This window comes from Oryctolagus cuniculus, chromosome 1 (genome assembly GCF_964237555.1).
Source record: "Oryctolagus cuniculus chromosome 1, mOryCun1.1, whole genome shotgun sequence".
Lineage (NCBI taxonomy): Eukaryota > Metazoa > Chordata > Mammalia > Lagomorpha > Leporidae > Oryctolagus > Oryctolagus cuniculus.
The window spans coordinates 2,512,788-2,534,770 of NC_091432.1; the positions used below are offsets into that span (position 1 = coordinate 2,512,788).

At 61.7% G+C, this 21,983-nt stretch overlaps 1 protein-coding gene across 9 annotated transcripts in view; it reads right to left on the bottom strand.

Annotated features, from left to right (window-relative positions):
• The window catches only part of SHANK2 (SH3 and multiple ankyrin repeat domains 2), a 386,561-nt gene that overhangs the window by 128,177 nt on the left and 236,401 nt on the right, over positions 1-21,983 (bottom strand). For all 9 annotated transcript variants that reach the window (XM_051839167.2, XM_051839166.2, XM_051839165.2 and 6 more), the window contains one exon: positions 16,828-16,903. In XM_051839167.2, the coding sequence (XP_051695127.2) occupies positions 16,828-16,903 (76 nt within the window). The remainder of the gene's footprint in view (positions 1-16,827; positions 16,904-21,983) is intronic.

The following is a 21,983-nucleotide window of genomic DNA, read 5'->3' on the forward strand; positions in this document are numbered from 1 at the left end:
CCTGTAGCTAACACAGGGTGGCGGTGTCTCCAGCCATCTCACGATGACTCACCAGATCCAGATCCAGGCCCAGTCCTGGTGGCGAGGTTCAAGCTGGGGGCACATTGGCACGGGGACCGCAGAAGTCCCGCCCCTTCTCTCCTTGCAAAGCCCCTCCCCCGGTGGGATGAAGCAACCCTGGTCAGAAGGGGGACCCAGTCAATCACCCACTCAAAAGACAGCGGCTCCGTGGGTGCCCTGCGTAGAGGGAGGGCTGAACAGTGACGTCAGTTGCTGGGGGCATCTTAGCTCCGGGCACTGGAGAAGCACCTGCAGCCTCCTGCCCCCTCCTCTCTGCCCCTCACCATGGGGCCCTTTTTGTCGTGGCAACGCCTGGCGCTGGAAGCCACCAGATCAGCAGCTTCTGCACGCAGCATCACTGTCCCAGGCGGCCCAGCGGACGGAGCCCAGCAACTGATCCTCTGTAGGGTCCGGTCCAAGGCAGGCCCTGCTACTGACAAACAGCAGCAGCGGGGTGCAGCCGTAGCCTCAGCCTGCGCGGGGAGAGGTCCCGCACATCTGCAGCCCGCAAAGGGACGAGAGGTCCCCGGGCCTCGAGGCAGGCACCCGCCTCGTCTGCCCTGGCCACGCTGGTGGCTCAGCCTCGGCCTCCGTGACGGAGCAGGCCCAGGTCATTCTCGGCCGCCTATCTGAGCAGCCCCTCACAGGGTGCCCTGGGGGGAACAGGAAGCAGGGACTCAGACCTGCTACGGTCCCAAAACGGTTTGTCCACTGCAAACTCACACGGAGCTCTCTCCCCAGAGTTGCACGCTGGTGGTGTTGAGTGGAAGCCGAACCCCACGACGGTGCTTTGGGTGGACTCCCCAGGACCGAGGGGGCACTGAGACCAGATGGACACACACGTCTCCCAGCTCCCGCTACAGATGCCATGTGCTCCACGAAGCCCTTACCAGACACTGCCCTTGGCCCTGACCTCCACAGCCATAGCCGAGCCTCTCCTCTCCCTGCAGTGGCCCGCAGCTGTCGTAAGGGCGGTGACAGACGCCTCAGAGCACCGCCCTTTTCAGGCCGGGGCTCCCGCCAGGGGTGGCAAACGTCAGGCAGCCCTGCAGCGCTCAGCACGCAGGCTCCGCGCCGGCCACGGGACTAAGACGCGGAGCCCTGGGCCTCGCCCAGCCTCACAACTGCGGGGTCTGGCGCGTTCTGGTTGAAATGTGTGGGGACTGCATCTGGGGGCGTGGCTGGCCTCCCCACGAGGGGCGTGGCCTCTTTCAGAGCCCTGGGAGCTCAGGTGAGAGTGTGAGGCAGTTTCCACCTCCTTCACCCTGGTGTCCTTGGCACACGGGGCCAATCCGGTGGGAGGGATGCCCCCAGGGCGCAGGGAGGCGTGTCCTGGGAGGTGCTGCTGGAATCACCAACAGGAAGTGGCTGAGCTACCTGCCAGGAGGAAACCCACTGGGCACCGGCGCCCAAGGAGGAGGAGGTCGCCCACAGACCGAGCTGGGAGCCTGGATCCCCAGCAGCCTGCATGACGGTGTGCCTGGAGGAACCCGCTGCGGTCCCAGACTCACGCGGGAGTTCAATCAGGGAAGGACAAGGTGGCGGTGCCGACAGGCTGGAGGGCACGACCAGCAAGGCCCAGTGTCCCTCTGCGTGGTGGCCACGGTGGCACCCATCTACCCATCTAAGGCTCTTCTCTGAGATGGATGGGCACACACCGCTGCTTTGTACAAACCCAGAAGACACAGGGCCGGGGAGGAGAATGGATGGGGAGGAGGGCTTGGACCAGGCCCGGCAGGGCCACGCACAGAGCGAGGCAGCCTCCAGCCCCTGGCCTGGAGCCAGGGAGCACCCTGGTCCCAACGCACGGGAAGCCAGGTGGGAAGAGAATGACACGGAGGGGAACAGGCACCAAGGAGCAGGAGGACACAGTGAGCAGGGACACGGGCTGCGGAGGTCACCGACGCCCGAGGGGTCAGGAGTCACCAAGCAGGAACGGGGGGGGGGGGGTTAGCAGCCAGGCAGGTCAGCTGCAGAGGGGGCCCCGCCTCGAGCTGCCCATGCGGGCCGTCCTAGCAGGTGGCACCTCCCGCAGCCCTGCGGGCCTCCCTGGGCTCGGCCGTGACTCAGGACCTGACACCCCTGTGCCCTCTCTTCCTTCCCCAAGTCCTGGCTCAGCTCTCACCTTCTCAGGGCGGTCACCTGAGTGTCCCCATTTAACTCAGCAGCCTTTGCTGTTTTGAACTCCTCCCACACACGGCTCGCCCTCTGCCGAGTCTGCGTCTGGCTGCAAGCGGAGACCTGTGCGGCAAGTTTGGGCTGCCTCTCCAGCCCCTGTGGCTGCACCTCTGCAGTCCTCTCGGCCGACAAAACCCCCTCGTGCGAGGAGACGTGAGACGGCGTGTGGGGCCAGATAACCCAAGATCCTTAACTTCCTGGCATCTAAAGGGGCCCCCTTCATCTCCCAGGGTCATGACCCTGCGGACCACACACGCACTCTTCTCGGAGTGGGGAAGGGGAAGGGTGGGCCAAGGCCCCGAGGTCCCCGTCCCTGGTCCTTCTGTACATCCAAGAGCTCCTTCCTCCTGGGAATCCAAAACCGGGGTTGCTCTGGTCTCCTGGGAGGCCCTGGCTCTGATGCTTCCCACCCCTGCCCCCGCCCCCGCCAGGGGAGCACCATAGTCAGCACAGGGCTTTTACTTGGTGCATTTCACAGGCAGGGACCCTGGGTGCCGGTCTAGGGTCCTTCCTGAGCCCACCCCCAGGCCCTGGCCTCCAACCTGCTCTGAAGTCTAGGTAGCACATCCAAGGACCCCCCTTCCCTGGCCCTGGCCCCTGCCGTCCCCTCTGAGAGCCCCAGGGCTTGCTATGGCGTCATGCTCATAACACGTGGCGCAGAGCTGGCCCCACCTCCAGCCGGGTCCCTGCCTCGGAACTCAGTTCCTCTGGCCCAGGACAGAGCTCTCTTCAGCTCCTCCCCTTCCCACATCACCAAGCCAAGCCCACGCCCAAATGGCCGGGGCCCCACAGGCCCACTCTGGGCCAGGGGACCTGGGATGGGAGGTCTCCGCCTCCTCGCCAGCCTCCACCTTGACCAGGGCTTGTGGAGGCAGCTGTCCATCAGCCTGTGTCCAGAGGAGCCCACCCCTGCTGGGGGCTGGCGGAGGCCTCTAGTCCTGATAAGGGAAGGTTCTCTGAGCTGCGTCCCCAGAGACCTGGAGGGTTGCATCTCTTTGTAACTCAGAGAACAGGCACAGGGGCCACGGGGGCGCAGGGCAGCCGAGCTCTGGGCGGGGCAGACGGCAGCTGCAGCTCCTCAGACTACACTGGACACTGTCCGTGACCAGCTCCTTGGTGCTGGGCTCACGAGTCTCTCCTCACACCAGGCCGGGGCGTGCCCTCCTTTCCTTGTGGGATTTACTGAGTGCTGACAACGTGCCTGGCACTCTCCGTGGACAGGCCTGAGCACGCTGCCCAATCCCGACCCCTTTCTTCACCCTCTGTCATGGACAGACCCAATCATGCATTCCACTCCTCCACCCCCTACCCATCCACCCATCCACCCATCTACCCCTATCCATCCATCCATCCATCCATCCACCTACCCATCCATCCATCCACCCATCTACCCTCCCTCTCTCTCTCTCTCCCTCCCTCCATTCATCCCTCCCTCCCTCCATCCATCCACCTGTCCACCCACCCACCCATCTACCCCCATCCATCTATCTACCCATCCATCCACCCATCCATCCATCCACCCATCTACCCTCCCTCTCTCTCTCTCCCTCCCTCCATCCCTCCATCCACCCACCCATCTACCCCCATCCATCCGTCCACCCACACATCCACCTATCCACCCACCCATCCATCTACCCCATTCATCTATCCATCCATCCATCCATCCATCCACCCTCCCTCTCTCTCTCCCTCTCTCCCTCCCTCCCTCCATCCACCCATCCACCTGTCCACCCATCCACCCATTTACCCCTATCCATCCATCCATCCATCCACCCATCTACTCTCCCTCCCTCCCTCCATCCCTTCCTCCCTCCCTCCTTCCATCCACCCATCCACCTATCCACCCACCCACCCATCTACCCCCATCCATCTATCTACCCATCCATCCACCCACCCATCCATCTACCCCATCCATCTATCCATCTATCCCGTCCACCCATCTACCCCCATCCACGCATCTACCCCCATCCACCCATCCACCCACCCACTGACCTACTCATCTGTCTGCCCATCTCCACACCTACATGTCCACCCGCCCACCCAGTCATCCCCTCACCTCCTCCCCAAGCCCTCAGTGGCAGGTGGCAGGCAGGAGGAGACAAATGAGAAGGCAGGGCAGGTCCTGTCCGGGAGGAGCAGTGTGGAAGGCACAGGACGGAGGGAGCGAAGCACATCAGCCCCTCAGCTGCTCCACTTGGCCCTGGGACCACTGACTCAGCCTCTGCTTGCCTCTCCCTGGGCTCCCAAAGCACCAGACCCTGGTCACAGGTGGAGATGGACACGGACACTTCCCGAGAGCCCCCGGGGACCAGGCTCAGCCTTGGGGACACCCACCTCCACAACTGACCTCCTTGTCTCCTCCCTGGAGCGGAGACCCTGGGCCTGACAGTCTCACTGGTGGGCCATGCCTGGGCCCCATCCCTCATGTAGGTGGGCCCTGGACCCCCAGCCCTTCCAGGCCTGTCCAAGGCAAGTTCACCAGCAGTGCCTTTGGCTGGGGGTCCTGGCACTTTCAGGACCAATACGTAGAATTTTATGATCAGAAGCGAGGCCAGTGCCGTAGCTCACTAGGCTAATCCTCTGCCTGTGGCGCCGGCACCCTGGGTTCTAGACCCAGTTGGGACGCCGGATTCTGTCCCGGTTGCTCCTCTTCCAGTCCAGCTCTCTGCTGTGGCCCGGGAGGGCAGTGGAGGATGGCCCAGGTGCTTGGGCCCTGCATCCGCATGGGAGACCAGGAGAAGCACCTGGTTCTTGGCTTCAGATTGGCGCAGTATGCCAGCCGCAGTGCGCCAGCCATAGTGGCCATTTGGGGGGTGAACCAACGGAAAGGAAGACCTTTCTTTCTCTCTTTCTCTCTCACTATCTACATCTTCCTGTCCAAAAAAAGAAAAAAAAGTGAACGTGGGGATGGTAATGCTTACAGTTGGGAAACTGAGGCACCTGTAGGCCGGTGGTGTCAGCGGGGACCTGGGCCCTGGCGCCTGAACTCCCAGACCCAGGCCCTGCCAGCTGGCTGCACACTGCCGGCAACTCAAGATGTGCACAGCTGATTCCATGACTGGGACTCACCCACGTCACATCCTGAGCCCAGAGGCCGAGGCTGGAGAAGGCGGGAGCAGAGAGATGCGGCTGTCGGCCGGCCCAGGGAGAGCTGTAGCCAGCTCCCCTGGCTTCCGGGAGCCCAACCGCGAGCCTCTCTTCCCAGCTGGCAGCCTGACACCGACTGGAGTGTTCCCACCATGGAAGCCGGCAAATTATACCCATCAGCACCAAGTTAGGACAGGGGCTCAAGAGGGTGGGTGAGGGGCCAGTGAACGGAGAAAACTCCAGGGAGAATGGGTGTGAACCTCCCCTCGGGCTTGGAGCGGCTCAGAGACTCCTGTGCCACTCCCAGCCTCCTGGGCTGCAGTCGGCACCTCTCCATTGCCGTGGAGAACTGGGCAGGTGCACCTGGCACCTGCTCCGCTCCAGACCCTGTGGGTGTGTGCTGGGGGCCACAGGGCAGCTTGGCTGGGTGCAGCCTGGAGGTGCGCCTGAATGCCAGCCTCCCCCGCTCCTCCTCTGTGGCTTCACCGTCCCTGCCCGTCTGCCTGTGCTCCCCCCTCCCAGACACCCACTCGCCACCTGGGAAATGCACTAAATGTGGCCTGGGGATGCTCTGAGCCAGGAGCCTCCCTGTGGCGAGGAACTCGGCTCCCAGCTCCACGCGGGGACCACCAGGCCTCCTCCTGGCCCCACGGAGAAGCCCACCACGAGAGCGCCTGGGCTTCTGGGAGCATGGATGGCCTGCCCCAGAGCCTCTGCCTCTGTGAGAGCCCCAGACTGGGAGATCCAGGGCACCCGGGCCCAACAGGGGCCCCTGCCCTTCCCTCTCACCCACCAGCCACCACCTGCTGTCTCCACAGGCTCTGAGCCACAGCCCCCCTCGCCTTGGTGAGGACACAAGAAGGTGCAAGCCACGGTGAGCAGAGCACGCTCAGCGTGGCTGAGTTCTGGAGACAGCAGGCTGGCCCTGGCCCAGTCAGTAGCCCCTGGCCGTGGAGGGGCTCACGAGCCAGCCCGCAACCTGGACATCGATGGCTGCCCCTCAGTGCTTGTGGGAAAAGGTCCCAGGACCCCCAAAGTTACCAGGGGAGCTGGATGCCCTTATAAACAGTGACGTGGGGTGGGTGACTGGCACAGGGGTTAAGCCGCCAGTGTGGACACTCGTGTCCTGCGTGGGACTGCTTGTGCTTCAGTCTTGCTCCAGTCCTGATCTGAGCCCAAGTCCCTGATGATGCACACCCCGGGAGGCAGCAGTGATGGCCCAAGACGCTGGGTCCCTGACACCCACCTGGGAGCCCCGGCGCGGGCTCCCAGCTCCTGGCTTCAGCCTGGCTCCGTTCTGGCTGGCATGGGCACTTGGGGAATGAACCAGCAGATGGGAATTCTGTCTTTCTTTCTCTGTCTCTGTCTCTTTGCCCATGAAATAAACTTCAGAAAGCGTTCTAAATGGCGAGGTATTGCATACGAAATCCTCTCGCAGACTTGAAGTCACTGCCAGATCACTTGGGAGACTTCTGCCAGACTGCTGTGGAGGAGAGCAGCCGGGCACACTCAGCACAGACCCACGGGCTGCTGGACCCGCGGGCACGGGGGCCGAGGCCGGAGGGCGGGCTGCCAGCCTTGCGCGTGGCCCCAGGCCTCATAGCCTCTAGGGCTCAAGTCACAAGTGCTGTGATGCCAGCAGAATTGCCAGTGGTGATCCTCGGGTGCACAAGGAGGGGCAGAGGGCAAGTGCCCTTGTTGGGGTCACAGGAGGCCAGCGGGGAGTCGGGGAACAAGGACACCCTTCGCCCCCCTCCCTGATCACAGGCACTCCTTCCCGTCCAGAGCAGCCTGATCTGGCCTCCTGGGGCCTGCGCCCCCAACACGGCTCTGTGACCTGGCCATCTGCACGCTCACCTCAACACAAGAGCGCACCACCCCCTCCCTGGTCAACCTGCACCCAGCTGCTGTCCCACAGGCGTGTGCCTGCCTCTGGGTGGAAGGTCCTGGCGGCAGCAGGAGAGGACACACCACTGGGCTTCTCCCCCGATGCTGGGCCTGGAGGGAGCTGTGTCAGCCTGGGTTCTGCCCCGAGACTGCCCACGCACGCCTGCCTGGCCTGTTCTCCGGCCTCCGGAGGCCACGTCTCTCAAGCTTTAACGTGAAGCCCCTCCCCACCCCTGCCCCGAAAGGAAATCTGTTGCGAGTGTGGCTGACAAATGGCAGACACAGGTAGACACTGAGGGAACACCCCAGAGTGCAGAGCAAAAGGCAGAGGCAGCAAACTAGGACGGGTGAGGAGGGGCTGAACTCGGGTGGTCAGACAGGAATCCAGCCCAGGAAGACTGAGCTGAGAGAGAAGGTGAGGACGTTTGTTTTGTTTTACGAAGATTTACTTCTTTATCTGAGAGGCGGACTTATAGAGACGCACGCAGAGGCAGACAGAGGTCTTTCATCTGCTGGTTCACTCCCCCGGTGGCCACAATGGCCTGGTTGGGTCAGGCTGAAGCCAGGAGCCAGGTGCTCCACCCATGTCTCCCACGTGGGTGCAGGGGCCTAAGCACTTGGCTGATTGTCTATTGCTTTCCCAGGTGCATTAGCAGGGAACTGGATCGAAAGTGGAGCAGCTGGGATGTGAATCAATGCTCATATGGGACGCTGGTGTCACGGGCGGTAGCTTAGCCCGCTGTACTGCAAGGCTGGACCCAGGTAGGAATGTGTCTGAGGGATACTAAGAGGCACCTCTCCAAGCTGAAGCAGCCGCCAGCACACTGGGCACCGTGGATGCAGAGCCCCTCTCGGGGTCCAGCGTCACAAAACTTCAGGGAAAGGGGAAACCTGACGTTGCTACAAATGTCTAGAGAAGCAGCCACTGACCGTGGGATGAGAGGGGGCAGCTTGGTGACTGCATGACAGGGAGGCAGTGCCTCCACGGTGCGGAGGGAAAGCTACAGCACGGCAAGAGCTTGGAAACCCGAGACTTTTCAGACACGGAGGTCAGCGCTCCAGAGACACTTTGTTGAAGTGGTTACTTAAGGATGTGTCCCAGCAGGACGAGGGCAAAGCCCGAGAGACGACACACCGGCCTGGTGGCTCAACAAGGGGAAACTGTAGAGTGGGTCCATGCTCTGGGACCTGAGTCAGGGGCTGTTAGACAGAACGGGATGGGTCCCAGAGCCATGGTGATGTCTCGGTGGCATGTAAAGGTCCAGTTCTTCTCTCTCACACACAGGCATCAGAAAGCCCCGGAGGAAAAAATAGTTCATGCAAAAATTATTACTCTAACATCAAACTAAAATGTGGGACTGCTTTGAGAAGAAGGAGGAAGAACCCAGTGGGTTGTGACATCAGGAAAGCCCTAACTAAGCCTGGATGTGCAGGGAGAAACCGGAATCCTGGCACCATTCTCAGAGCTGTGTAAACACCTGTGTGCACACAGAATGTCATGCTTTCTGCTCGGGCCTCACGTTTGAACGCTGCCCAGGGACAGGCCAAGACCTAAACACGAATCCACATAAAGGGCTAAGTGGTGCTGCCTAAAACGGCATGGGACACGGGACGGCCAGAGGCTTGTCTACAGGCAGTCAGGAGCGCCTCAAGGGGAGAGTGGAGAACTGACCTTCTCCAGCTGAGAAAGAAGGGGTAAGCATGGAGCCAGAGAGGCCTCCGTCAGAACACGGCCGCCAAAGCTCTCCACGGGAACACGGCCGAGGAAGGCAGCCCTGGCCGTTCAGCCAGGTGGGGCTGGCGGATGAGGCAGGAAGGCTGCGCTTCCTCTCGGCTCCCAGGCTCGGCTGCGCGATTTGCTTAATTGATCAAGCGTTCTTATTATGCTCATGGAATACCTGGATCAAAATCCATAGAGGGAGGGAGACTTCCAGCCAAGAGCTCTCTGAGAGTAGCTGCAGGCAGATGCGAGAGAGGACAGACTGGGGGGCGGGGGAGGCAGACAGGACTCCTGCGGCCCTCGTGGGAGGGGGAGGCGGACTCCCACGTGGGCACTGAGTTGTCCATGGGGATGGACACCACAGGGGAGAGTAATTTGGAGAGAAACCAGGACCCTGGGGACCGACAGCCGGCGCCCGGTGGCTGCACGCACCTTGCTGGGGGAGAGGAGGCTGGCCACACGGTGCCATGACTGTGCCCACGTCACCTCTATCTCGGGCTCCCCAGTGCCAAAAGCACCCAGGAAGGGGACGCAGTGAAATGCCCAGCAATGAAGGTGAAGCCGTCTTGCTCGCTGCCCCAGGCCGCGTCCAAAGGGACGGCCGTGGACGCCCTCATCAGCTGCCAAGCCCAAGTATCGCTCAGAGGCAGGAGAAGGCGAGTCTCACGCAGCCAGTGAACACGCTCAGAGTTGGATCTGTCTTTTCCAAGCCTAACGGATAATAAAAAATACATAAAAAAAATACCAAATCATGATGGGAGGAGATGCAGGAAGTCGGCGTTGCCTGCCGTTCCGTTCTTACTACCTACACACAGAACAAAAGCTAGGTTTTCAAAGGAAAGCTGGGGACCCACACACGCGGCTCACGGCGCAGCACCCCTCTGTGTTTCTGCAGCACGCGCCTCCCGGAGCTGCACGCGCTAGAGGTGTTCCCACCCAGCCTCCACGTGAGCCCAGCTGCAAGGACGGGCCAGCTGCCGGCACAGCTGGTTTGCAAGCCGCTGGACTGAGGGCTCAGAGAGGGACGGCGAGCTGTCCGAGGTCACACAGTGGCTCTCGGCTAGTAGGTCCGAGAGCAAACTCAGAGCAGCTCATTTTTCAGGGGCTCTACACGGCCCCAGGGGACGCACAGGTACACTTCTGCATGCAGGTCTGTGTCTAGAAGGAGCCGCAGGACGTCAGCGGCAGAGACGGCGGCTGGAAGACACACTCGCTCATCACACGCTAGCGTTTCCGTCCCGTGCTGAGACTTTTACCACGTGCATTTCCGAGTACTCGTTTAAATACTGCGGAAATGACGGCGGAGCACCACAAAAACCAGGAGCTGCGGAACGGGCGTCCGTAGCCCGCCCCGCTGCTGAACCTCTCCCTGCGGGCTGCCCTAGGTAAGGAGAGCTCGGCTCTCGGAGCCCCTTCTCTGGCCGCATTCAGGGGCACACCCCACCCCCACCCTGGGGAAGGTGGGACGTGGTGCACAGAGCTCTGGATGTGTGGGGTGGGTGCCTGAGGACCTCACTGCCAGTGAGGGTGGGGCCCGATGCCCTCACGCTTCCAGGAAGTTGTTCCCCGTAGAAGCTAAGAGAAGAGGATGAGCTGAGCCGTCCCCTCACCCATCCCCACATCCAGCACCTCAGCGGGCCCTTTCCATCCTGACTACACTCCCCCACCACCACTCGCACGGTCCCCTCCTCCCCACCAGCCCAGCCACCATCAGCTCTGGCCTCCCAGCTGGTCCCCATCTGTCCCCCGCTTTCCTCCAGCAAAGGCCGGATCACACAGCACAGCACCCTCGGGCTGAAGGCCCACTGCCGCCCCTCTGCGGGTACAAGGTGTCCAGCCCCTCTTGTTGAGTGCCTGGCCTTCCTCTGTTACCCGGCCCACTCTCTTCTGGCACACTGCTACTGCTGCACTGCCAGGTCCTCTTTCCACCTCAGTGCCTTTGCACCTGCTGGAACTTCTCAACCCAGGGGTTTCAACTCGGACGTCACCTCCTGGGGCTGGTGCCGTGGCGTAGTGGGCTAAGCCACTGCCTGCAGTGCCAGCTTCCCAGCTGCTCCTCTTCTGATCCAGCTCCCTGCTATGGCCTGGGAAAGCAGTGGAGGATACCCCAAGTCCTTGGGCCCCTGCACCTGCTTGGGAGACCCAGAAGAAGCTCCTGGCTCCTGGCTTCAGATTGGCGCAGCTCCTGCTGTTGAGACCATTTGGGAAGTGAGCCAGCAGACGGAAGATCTCTGTGACTCTACCTCTCAAATAAATAAATAAATAAATAAATAAATAAAAACCTTAAAAAAATGAAGTCACCTCTTCAGAGGGACCCTCCTTGACCCCCTGCCCAGGGGCTCCGTCACCTGCTGCTCACTTCTTCCATGGCGGCAACCACGAAGCAAAACTCTGGTTTGTGTCTCTTTAAACCAGACTACCTAGCGTCACAAATCAGCTGCCCGTGAGTCAGCTTTCTGTTACTACGACTCAAGTACCTGAGAGGAGCTGCCTGGAGGGAAGAGGGTTACCTGAGCCCACAGTCAGAACGTTCACAGTCTAAGACTGGGCAGGCCCATTGGTCTGGCACCTGACAGAACAGGAGGACCACAGGGTGAGACAGAAGCAGAGAGGGAAGCTGGGCCCTGTAAATAGTGTGCCCTGGGGAGAACTACCTTCCAGGGGTGCACTTCCTCTTAGATCAAGTCTCCACCCTTCCTCCATGCATCCCTTAACCATTCACATAAGACTCTGGGGTTTAACTGTCCCCAGTCAGACGATGACACGTGAGGTTAAAGACCGTACCTATCTTCTTTGCTTCAGTATCTTTAGCTCCCAGAAAATGCAGGTCTCGGTAAATATTAGTTAAACAAACGGATGGATGAGTGCAGTAGATGGGTAGATGCACATAGGCGAAGGTAGGTGGATGCAGGGATGACAACAGGGGATGGGGATGGATGGACAGATGCGTGGTTGGACGGGTGAGCGGCTGGCTGAATGGTGGGTGGATGGATGGAAGGGTAGATGGGGGATGGGGGATGGGGGATGGATAGATGGGGGATGGGGGATGGATAGATGAGTAGATGGATGGATGGGGGATGGATGGATGAGTAGGTGGATGGATGGATGGGGATGGGAGATGGATGGGTGGGGATGGGGGTGGATGGGCAGATGCATGGTTGGATGGGTGGAGGTGTGAATGGTTGGATGGATGGATGGATGGGGATGGGGGATGGGTGGGTGGGTGGATGGATGGATAGATGGGGATGGGGGATGGAAGGGAGACGCATGGGTGGATGGCACACGGGTGGTGGGAGGATGGACGGGTGGTGCAGGGTGGTGGGAGGATGGACGGGTGGGGCAGGGTAGTGGGAGGATGGACGCGTGGGGCAGGGTGGTGGGAGGATGGACGGGTGGGGCAGGGTGGTGGGAGGATGGACGGGTGGTGCAGGGTGGTGGGAGGATGGACGCGTGGGGCAGGGTGGTGGGAGGATGGACGCGTGGGGCAGGGTGGTGGGAGGATGGACGGGTGGTGCAGGGTGGTGGGAGGATGGACGGGTGGTGCAGGGTGGTGGGAGGATGGACGCGTGGGGCAGGGTGGTGGGAGGATGGACGCGTGGGGCAGGGTGGTGGGAGGATGCATGCGTGGGGCAGGGTGGTGGGAGGATGGACGGGTGGTGCAGGGTGGTGGGAGGATGCATGGATGGGGCAGGGTGGTGGGAGGATGGACGCGTGGGGCAGGGTGGTGGGAGGATGGACGCGTGGGGCAGGGTGGTGGGAGGATGGACGCGTGGGGCAGGGTGGTGGGAGGATGGACGCGTGGGGCAGGGTGGTGGGAGGATGGACGCGTGGGGCAGGGTGGTGGGAGGATGGACGGGTGGGGCAGGGTGGTGGGAGGATGCACGGATGGAATTTATTCAGCTTCGTGTGAGATCTTGAGGTCTCCCCGTGCCTCTCGGTGGACTCCTCCTGGTGGCCTGTGCTGGTGAGGCTGATGATCTTGTCGAAGGGAGTGGATTCAGATTCTTCTTTCTATACTTTTTTTTTTTAAAGATGTACTTATTTATTTGAAAGTCAGAGCTACAGACAGAGAGAAGGAGAGATCTTCCACCTACTGCGGTCACTCCCTAGATGGCTGCAACAACCAGGTTGGACCAGGCTGAAGCCAGGAGCCAGGAGCTGTATCCAGGTCTCCCACGTGGGTGGCAGGGGCCCAAGCACTTGGGCCATCTTCTGCTGGGATGGAAGTGGAGCAGCCAGGACCCAAACTGGCGCCCATATGGGATCCCAGGGTGGCAGGTGCTGGCTTTACCTGCTATGCCACAAAGCTGGCCCCAAAGACATTTTTAAAATGCCATTGAAATACTGATAATGTCCTGCCTGACCATGACCGTGATCGACGTCGCCATGTCTGGACCCCGTTTCTCCTGTGCACTCAGGGCGCGTGGAGGGAAGGCCAGGGAGCACCGGGGCCCAGTCGCTGTGAGCGGGTGCGTCAGCCACTGGGCTCCCCCGCTCTGAGCAGGCTGTAATGTGGTGGGGAAGGTCAGAGGGGAGAAGCCCCTCGCAGAGTCAGAGCAGGTCTGCGTCCAGATCCGGATCCGTCTTTGTTAATCACGTTTGCACCTGCAGGGGCGGCCCCCGCCACACTCCGCCTGCCCCGACCATAACCCCGCCGCCTACAGAGGGTAATTGCCCAATGCTGGTGCAGCACCAGGCTCTCCGCTGCTCGTTAGGCCATTTCTGGCAGGAGTCTGCAGTAGGCTAACGAGCTGCGGCGCGCTCGCCCTGCAGATGCTCTCCGCCTGCTCTATCAGAGGAGCGGCGCTCGGCTGCCCCCTCTAATGCCAGGGGCTGGGGCTCCAGGGCACTGAGACCCGCCCACCTCTTCAGCAGCCAGCTCCCGCACTGCCCGCCCTCTGTCGTCCCGGCCAAGTTCACAACCTGGTCTCCAACACAGCGGCCGTCCTCGGCCTAACTCCTGCACCCTGGAAGGACAGACTCAGGCGGTCACGCGTCACCCAAGGGAGCTCGGTTCTGTCCCCCAGCTGCGCCTGGGGAGGTGAGGGTTCTGTCTGCGCCTCCCTCTGGGGCCAGGCTGGGGCAGCCACACCCTCGCCTGGGACCTCACCTCAGCTCCTCACCTTGGCCTTCACTTCTCAGCATCAGTGTCCGAGCAGGTGGACGACACACCTGACCTCCAGGTCACTCAGGGTCAGCCCTGGACAGTGCTGGCGCCCGGTGGGGGGAGGGACACACAGCGCCCTCCTGACTCCGTGTCTGTTACGTAAACATCGAGGTGCGTGAGGCCGCGCCCCTCCTTCACTGGGGCAGGCAGCACTGACCCCTAATTTTGCTCAGGGCAGGGGCTTTTCGACTTTAGCTCAGAAGTCCCCAGGGACCTGGCTGTGGCCTTCGGCCTGTCTTCTCTGTGGCCTGCCTCCTGGCACAGCAGGTGCTCAGAGCAGATGTAAAGCGAAGGCTTCCATCTGCACAGAATCACAGGGGGCGGGGCTGGGGTTCAGTGACTTCCGTTAAGAGAGGCCGCGAGGGCGGGGGGCTCTGCCCCTCCTGGTGGCCTGCGCCATCGCCGGCTGAACCGCCCCGGGAGCCGTAGGCTGCGGCCCCGGGCACGCCCCATCTGCTGTTGCTCGTGTGGGATGCTCTGCAAGGGGACCCAGCCAGCTTGGCCTCAGGGTCAAGCACAGCAGGTCCTTGCACCGTGCCCCCGTGGGGAGGCGGCCCTGGAGGTGCCGCTTCCAAAGCCAGCACCCCAGGGCCGACCTGGCCGCTGCTCTCTGCCCTCGAAGCCGGCTCCGCCACGGCCCGAGGGCCAGCTGCCGCCGGCACCCTCCCAGCTTTCAGAGAGCCTTGTCCCCGAACCCCTTGGGTGGCCCTTGACGCTACTGTGGCGAGAACCCTCCCGGTCACTCCTGGGCCCCAGGCACTGTGGATTGCTGGCTCTGCCAAGACCCTCCCCGCTACAACAGAAGCACCATGTGAGTCCCGCTGGCCGTGTCCACCTGCCCAGGGTCCACTTGCACAGGTAGCCTCCTGCTGCTGTCAAAATGACCCATCTGGCCCAAACTAGAACTCAACAGAAGCAGCTAGGGTCAGGCCTGGCTGTCTGGGAGCTGCTGGCTCCTGTGGCTATGCATGTGGCCAGGCCATGGACGCTACCCAGCTACAAGATCACAGAATGGACTCTCAGAGGCAAGACTGGACGTGGGCAGTGCCCTCTGGAGGGGGCCCGACTCCTCTGCTGGGCATGTTTTTCGTGATACAGCACACCCAGGATGCGAGGCAGGCCGAGGAAGGAGCAGGCGTCAGAACCAAGTCTGCCCAGGAGTCCGGCTCCTGAAAATGCGTTCAAACAAATACCTGAACACAGCGTCCACGGCGACGCCACTTGTCAAGCCAAGGGGTGGAGATAATCCAAGTGCCCGACAGGGATGGATGGGCCAGCCTGGGGAAGGTTATCTGGCCTTAAAAGCACCTAAAGATTCAGACAGTGCTGCAGCACGGTAGACCCGAGGGCGCCACGCCGAGGGAAGCACACGGACATTGCAGGATTCCAAGTATGTGGGCTGCAGAGGGCAACAGACTCACAGAGACGGGAGGTGGAACAGGGTCGCCACGGGCTGCGAACTGGTGTCTGGGGGACGGAAGTGGTGACGGCAGTGGTGACGGCTGCGAACTGGTGTCTGGGGGACAGAAGTGGTGACGGCTGGGAACGGGAGTCTGGGGGACGGCAGTGGTGACGGCAGTGGTGACGGCTGGGAACGGGAGTCTGGGGGACGGAAGCGGTGACGGCTGCCCAGCAGCGTGGCTGTGCTCCGTGCCCCGAGCCACGCCCTTGTGAGAGGCGAGGATGAAGAAGGCGCCGTGGTGTGCATTTCACCACAACAATGGGAAACACTGGACGGCCGGACCCTGACAGCAGACGGCCACAAGCCCTGTGGGCTCCCTACACAGAACACCCTGGAGAGGCAAACCCGCCAAGGGGCCCCCGGGGGCCGGGCGTGCATCAGGTGACGGTTGGTTGTGCCAGGCTGTGAACACACTTTACATTGGCAAAGCTCACGTCAGGCGGATGTTACCTCCATAAAAATGAACTAACCCGGGCCAGATCCCTCGGCAGCAGGGTTAGCCCCTCCTTACAGACCCCGGGGCCAGGGGAGAAGCCCCAGGCTGGGCCTCTCGCCAAGGGCTGGCCCCAGGCCTCACCAGTCCTGTGTGCCCACTCCTGGCCTCCCCTCCTCTTGTGTACCAGGCGCTGAGAATGCTGGGTGGGGTAGGGGCCTGGGCTCCCCATGGACAAGGGTCCTGCCCCACAGCCATCCTGGCCCCCAGCAGGGAGGCGGAGTTCGGGCAGGGGGACACTCAGTGCCGGAGCAGCTGACGCGGACAGAGATGCTACTGTTCTCTGCTGCTCACCAAGCCTCCACTGCGGGAGGGCCACCTCCTCCCTGAGCAGGCCAACCGACCCCACCCTAACCTCAGCCCCCCGCAGACCTGAGTTGTCCCCTGGGTGTCGGCTGCAAGAACGTGGATCCCCCGTGGAAGCCAACCCTGTGCCCTGAGCCAGGTGCAAGGCTCTGAGCAAACCAAACAGACCCCATGGGGGCAGGGTGGGGCATGGGGTGGAGCGGCTCCACCCACCTTCCTCAGCCCCGCCCCCACAGCCATGAGTACAGGACAGGTCGATGCGTGAGTCCACACTTGGACGTTCTGCCTCAACCCTCCTCCCATGGGGCTGCTCTCTCCCTGCCCATGCCCCCCGTCCCACCCCCTGAAAGCCGGCCGCCTCCTCTGGGGCGGCCCCCAGCTTCACTCCAACCACAGGGGCGCTCCAGGTGAGACGACACGCACCCACCGCACGGAGGGCCCCCGCGCCCGAGGAGGCAGCGCCTTACCTGACGGCGTCGAAGCTGTCGTAGGAGCCCACCGTGTAGTGCCTGAAGAGCTTCTTGCTGCGGTCCGCACGGGTTTCTGCACGGAGAGGAGGGAGACACGGTTAGCAAAGCCTCGGCCCCGCACGCTGGACCCGCACGGCCTGACTCCCGGTGGAGTCCTGGCGGCCTCGGCCAGGGAGGAGGACAGAGCCCTGGCCAGGTGACAGCGACGGCCCAGGCAGGCAACGGAAGCTGCCGGAGCGGGCCTCTGAGGCGGCCAGTGTCCTGGTGAGTCTGGGAGCCCGCAGGTGGCCGCCACAGGGGAAGAGGGCGTCTGTGGTTCTCTTCCCGATTTCTCCTGGCAACAAAAGAGCGCACTTCGCAAACACGACGGCGACTCCCGAGTGAGCACTCCACTCGCTGCCAACGCGGCAGGTTTGGACCTCAGCTAGCAGGAGAGGACACGAGCCACCATTAGCTCAGGCCTGTGTGCGTGTAGGGGCCACGAGAACTACGAGGGACCCTGGTTTGCTGTCTGGGTATCTTCCTCTCAGTGAAATCCCTCCTCCCACCCCCCTCCCCCAGCTTCCCTGCTAAATCCTGCAAAGAGGCACGGAAGTGATGCGGCCGGTTTCAAAACTGGAACTCCGGAGGCCCTCGCTGCTGTGTGTCAGGCTCCACCCAGATGCCAGGCCGTACACGCGCAGCTCGAGTGAGCCCGGGCGAGAGTACTGGGAACAGAATTGGCTCCTTTTATGCCCAGAAGTGCTCGCGGTTCCCCACAAGCACATTGCCCTTATTTATTTATTTATTTATTTATTTAGATTTATTTACTTGAAAGGCTGAGAGTGCTAGTGTGGTCTTCCATCTGCTGATTCACTCCCCAAATGCTCATGATGGCCAAGGTCTGGGCCAGGCCCAAGTCAGGATCCAGGGTCTCCCTTGTGGGTGGCAGGGGCCCAAGCACTTGGGCCATCATTGGCTGCTTTCCCAGGTGCACCAGTAGGGAGCTGGATTGGAAGTGGAGCAGCCGGGACTCAAACCAGTCCTCTAATATGGGATGCGGGCATTGCAAACTATGGCTTAATCCACTTTGCCACAACACTGGCCCCTGCGTGCTCCTTTCCCACCAAGTGTGGAGTTAGCCTCCTGGGCAGCAAAAGCTGGTGAGCCCAAGACTACATTTCCCAGCTGCCTTTGCACCAGGGGCGGCCATGTGACTAGTCCCCACCAATGGCATGTGACCACAGCTGGACTGCATTTCCCAGCTGCCCTTGCACCTGGGGTGGCCGTGTGACTCGTCCCCACCAATGGCATGTGACCACAGCTAGACTACATTTCCCAGCTGCCCTTGCCCAGGGGTGGCCACATGACTAGTCCCCTCCAATGGCATGTGACCACAGCTGGACTACATTTCCCAGCTGCCCTTGCAGTCAGGTGTGGCCATGTGACTAGTCCCCACCAATCGCATGTGACCACAGCGGGGGAAGGTGCTTCCCCTCTTCTCCCCTTCTGCTTCTGCCAGCTCCAAGCTCAGAACTCTGAGGCCCTGGGAGAAAGTGGCATCCACAGTGAAATCAAGATGCCTGCGTCCTTGCACCCTGGGCAGGGGCGGGGATCAGGCGTCCACTCTATCAGGCTGCACTCTGGGCATCATCACAGTGGCTGGCACTGCCTTATCAGACATGCAGCACAGACACGGCCTCGTGATGTGGCTACCACGGCCTCTCCACTCCTTCCACGTTGTTCACCAAAAGCACCTGAGGCTCTGAAGATGCAAAGTCTGACAATTCCGCGAGCAGCCGCTGGGTGCTTCCAGTGTGCCAGGCCCTGTGGGCGCTGTGCGGCCCACACAGGGGTACACCGGCCATGCCGCCAGGGTGGCCCCCTTGCTGTCCGCGGCACGAATGCCACCCTTCAAAGGCCTGCTCTCATCTGCAGGAATAACTCCATTTCCGCTGGGCCATCACTTATCACCTGCTTCTCTCTCTGGTATCCAAGTAACGCAGGCGAAGGCGACGGCCTCCAACCAAACAGGCTGCCAGCAGAAGAGACAAAGCGAGCCACAGGCCAACAAAACAACCTACTGCTCCAGCAAACAGAGCCCTGGAGAGGAAGTCCTCCCCACTGCAGACAGGGCGGCTTTGTTACATTGTACGTAAAAAGGCCCCGGGGAGATAGGGCTGCTAGGTGCCTGCCAGTCCTGCCCCATCACCAGCTCTGGCCTCCCTGAAACACTGAGTTCTTCCACCGCACCCTGCTCTGTGGCCTCCCGGGCGCTCCCGGGGCTGGGACAACTGGACCCATTTTAGGGATGAGGACAGTAAGGGCTGCCAAGACAAAGCCACCCCCTCCCCCCTAACCCCTGGGCCTGCCAGGACCAGGATCCTCACCTGGCTGAGAGAGAGATTGCAACTCCTAGACTCCCTGGCCCCTGGGAGATGCCCCACAGGCCCCTCCATACACACTCAGAGACTGGGACCTGGAGCCCTCTGCCCCTAGTCAGACAAATGCCGCTTGGAGGCAGGGCCTTTGGGAGGTAACTGGGACTGCAGGTGGTCACGGGACCATGAGCGTGGGTCCCTCGGGGGCGTTAGTGGCTGACGAAGATGAGGATGGGTGTTCCCTTGCACTGCCTTACCATGGGACGTCCTGCACCCTTCTGGGCCCTGCAGAGTCGTCACCAGCAAGGAGGGCCTCCTCAGAGGCGGCTTCCAGCACCAGGAGCTGGGCCGACACGCACGCCTACATTACCCAGCTACAGCGACAGAAAATGACCAAGACACCTGCTGTCCAGCTCAAAGCAGATACACAACATAAACGCTTGCTGACCTCAGCTAAGGGCCCTTCTCCAGCCAGGGTGCCGGCCAGGCCAGGCGCTGGCCTGGCCAAGCTGCTCCCACCTCCCCTGAGCTGGCACCCAGATGTCCCCCTTCCCTCTTCCCAGGCACCCTGCAGGTTGCACATGCCTAACCCTCCTGGAGCCAGGCCCTGCGCTCCACATGAGAGGCAGGGAGGGTGAGGAAGCAGAGGGCTGATGGTCCACGGACTCCGCTAGGGACCCAGCAGGGGCACACGGCATGTGGCACAGCTGGAGGTCACACACGTGTGGGGCCCTGGAGGGATGAGGGTAAATCTCTGTGGGGTAAGCAGAGGGGCTCCCAAAGCTGTGCAGGGGCAGAGGGTTGCCCACACCTCTGCTGCTCCTCCTTGCCTGGTGTGACTGCTCTGGGTGCTGAGATGACTGGTTCAGGGCCCTGGCTGAGGTCAGAGGTTCTAGTCCCCAGGGCAGAGAGGAGAGCATAGAGGAACCTGTGTGTGTGTGTGTAGGGGGGTGTGCATGGCAGGGGCATGTGCACATGGGTGTGTGTGGGGGTGTGCATGGCAGGGGTGTGTGTGAGGGTGTGTGTGGGGGTGTGCATGGCAGGGGTGTGTGTGAGGGTGTGTGGGGGGGTGTGCATGGCAGGGGTGTGTGTGAGGGTGTGTGTGGGGGTGTGCATGGCAGGGGTGTGTGTGCATGGGGGTGTGCATGGCAGGGGTGTGCGTGCACGGCAGGTGTGTGTATTTATGGGGTGTGTGTACATGGGGTGTGTGTGTATGGGGTGTGTATGGCAGGGGTGTGTGTGTGTATGGGGTGTGTGTGTGGCAGGTGTGTGTGTGGCAGGGGTGTGCATATGGGGGGTGTGTGTGTATGGGGTGTGTGTGTATGGAGGGTGCGCATGGCAGAGGTGTGTGTGTGTATGGTGTGTGTGTGTGGCAAGTGTGTGTGTATGGGGTGTGTGTGGCAGGGGTGTATGTATGGGAGGTGTGCGTGGCAGGGGTGTGTGTGTGTGTATGGGGGTGTGTGTTTGGCAGGTGTGTGCATATGGGGTGTGTGTGTGGCAGGGGTGTATGTATGGGAGGTGTGCGTGGCAGGGGTGTGTGTGTGTGTATGGGGGTGTGTGTGTGGCAGGTGTGTGCATATGGGGTATGTGTGTGTATGGGTGTGTGTGTGGCAGGGGGTGTGTGTGTATGGGGTGTGTGTGTGGCAGGGGTGTGTGTGGCAGGGGTGTGTGTGTGTATGGGGTGTGCGTGGCAGGGGTGTGTGTGTGGCAGGTATGTGTGTATGGGGTGTGTGTGTGGGAGGTGTGTGTGTATGGGGTGTGTGTGTATGGGGTGTGCGTGGCAAGGGTGTGTGTGGCAGGTGTGTGTGTATGGGGTGTGTGTGTGTATGGGGTGTGTGTGGCAGAGGTGTGTGTGTATGGGGGTGTGTGTGGCAGGGGTATGCGTGGCAGGGGTGTGTGTGGCAGGGGTGTGTGTGTGGCAGGGGTGTGTGTATGGGGTGTGTGTGTGTGTATGGGGAGTGTGTGTGTATGGGGTGTGCGTGGCAGGGGTGTGTGTGTGGCAGGTGTGTGTGTATGGGGGTGTGTGTGGCAGGTGTGTGTGTGTGTATGGGGTGTGTGTGGCAGGTGTGTGTGTATGGGGTGTGCGTGGCAGGTGTGTGTGTGTGTGGCAGGGGTGTGTGTGTGGCAGGTGTGTGTGTGTGTATGGGGTGTGTGTGGCAGGTGTGTGTGTATGGGGTGTGCGTGGCAGGTGTGTGTGTATGGGGTGTGCGTGGCAGGTGTGTGTGTGTGTGGCAGGGGTGTGTGTGTGGCAGGTGTGTGTGTATGGGGTGTGCGTGGCAGGGGTGTGTGTGTCTGGAGGTGTGCGTGGCAGGGGTGTGTGTGTATGGGGTGTGTGTGTGGGAGGTGTGTGTGTGTATGGTGTGTGTGTATGGGGGTGTGCATGGCAGGGGTGTGTGTGTTTGCGGTGTGTGGCAGGTGTGTGTGTATGCGGTGTGTGGCAGGGGTGTGTGTATGGGGTGTGCGTGGCAGGGGTGTGTGTGTCTGGGGGTGTGCGTGGCACACATCACCCTCATGACGACCACCATCATTACGTGTCTCGAAGAGGCCCCAGGGCTAATGGGAAGGGAGGCAGACCAGCTCGCCCCCTGGGAGGGAACCATTTATTCAACTGCTTTCTTAACTGGGTGGAAGTCAAGGCCAAGCTTCCCACCAGGCCACTCTCGGCCAGGCCCAGTACGTCCCACAGCAGGCACTCAGCCAGGTTCCCGGGAGCCACACTGTTTGGAGGCCGTGAGGAAAGCAGCCCTGAGGCACAGGGCACGAGGAGGCTGCTCTGGCTGCCGCCCTGGGTAG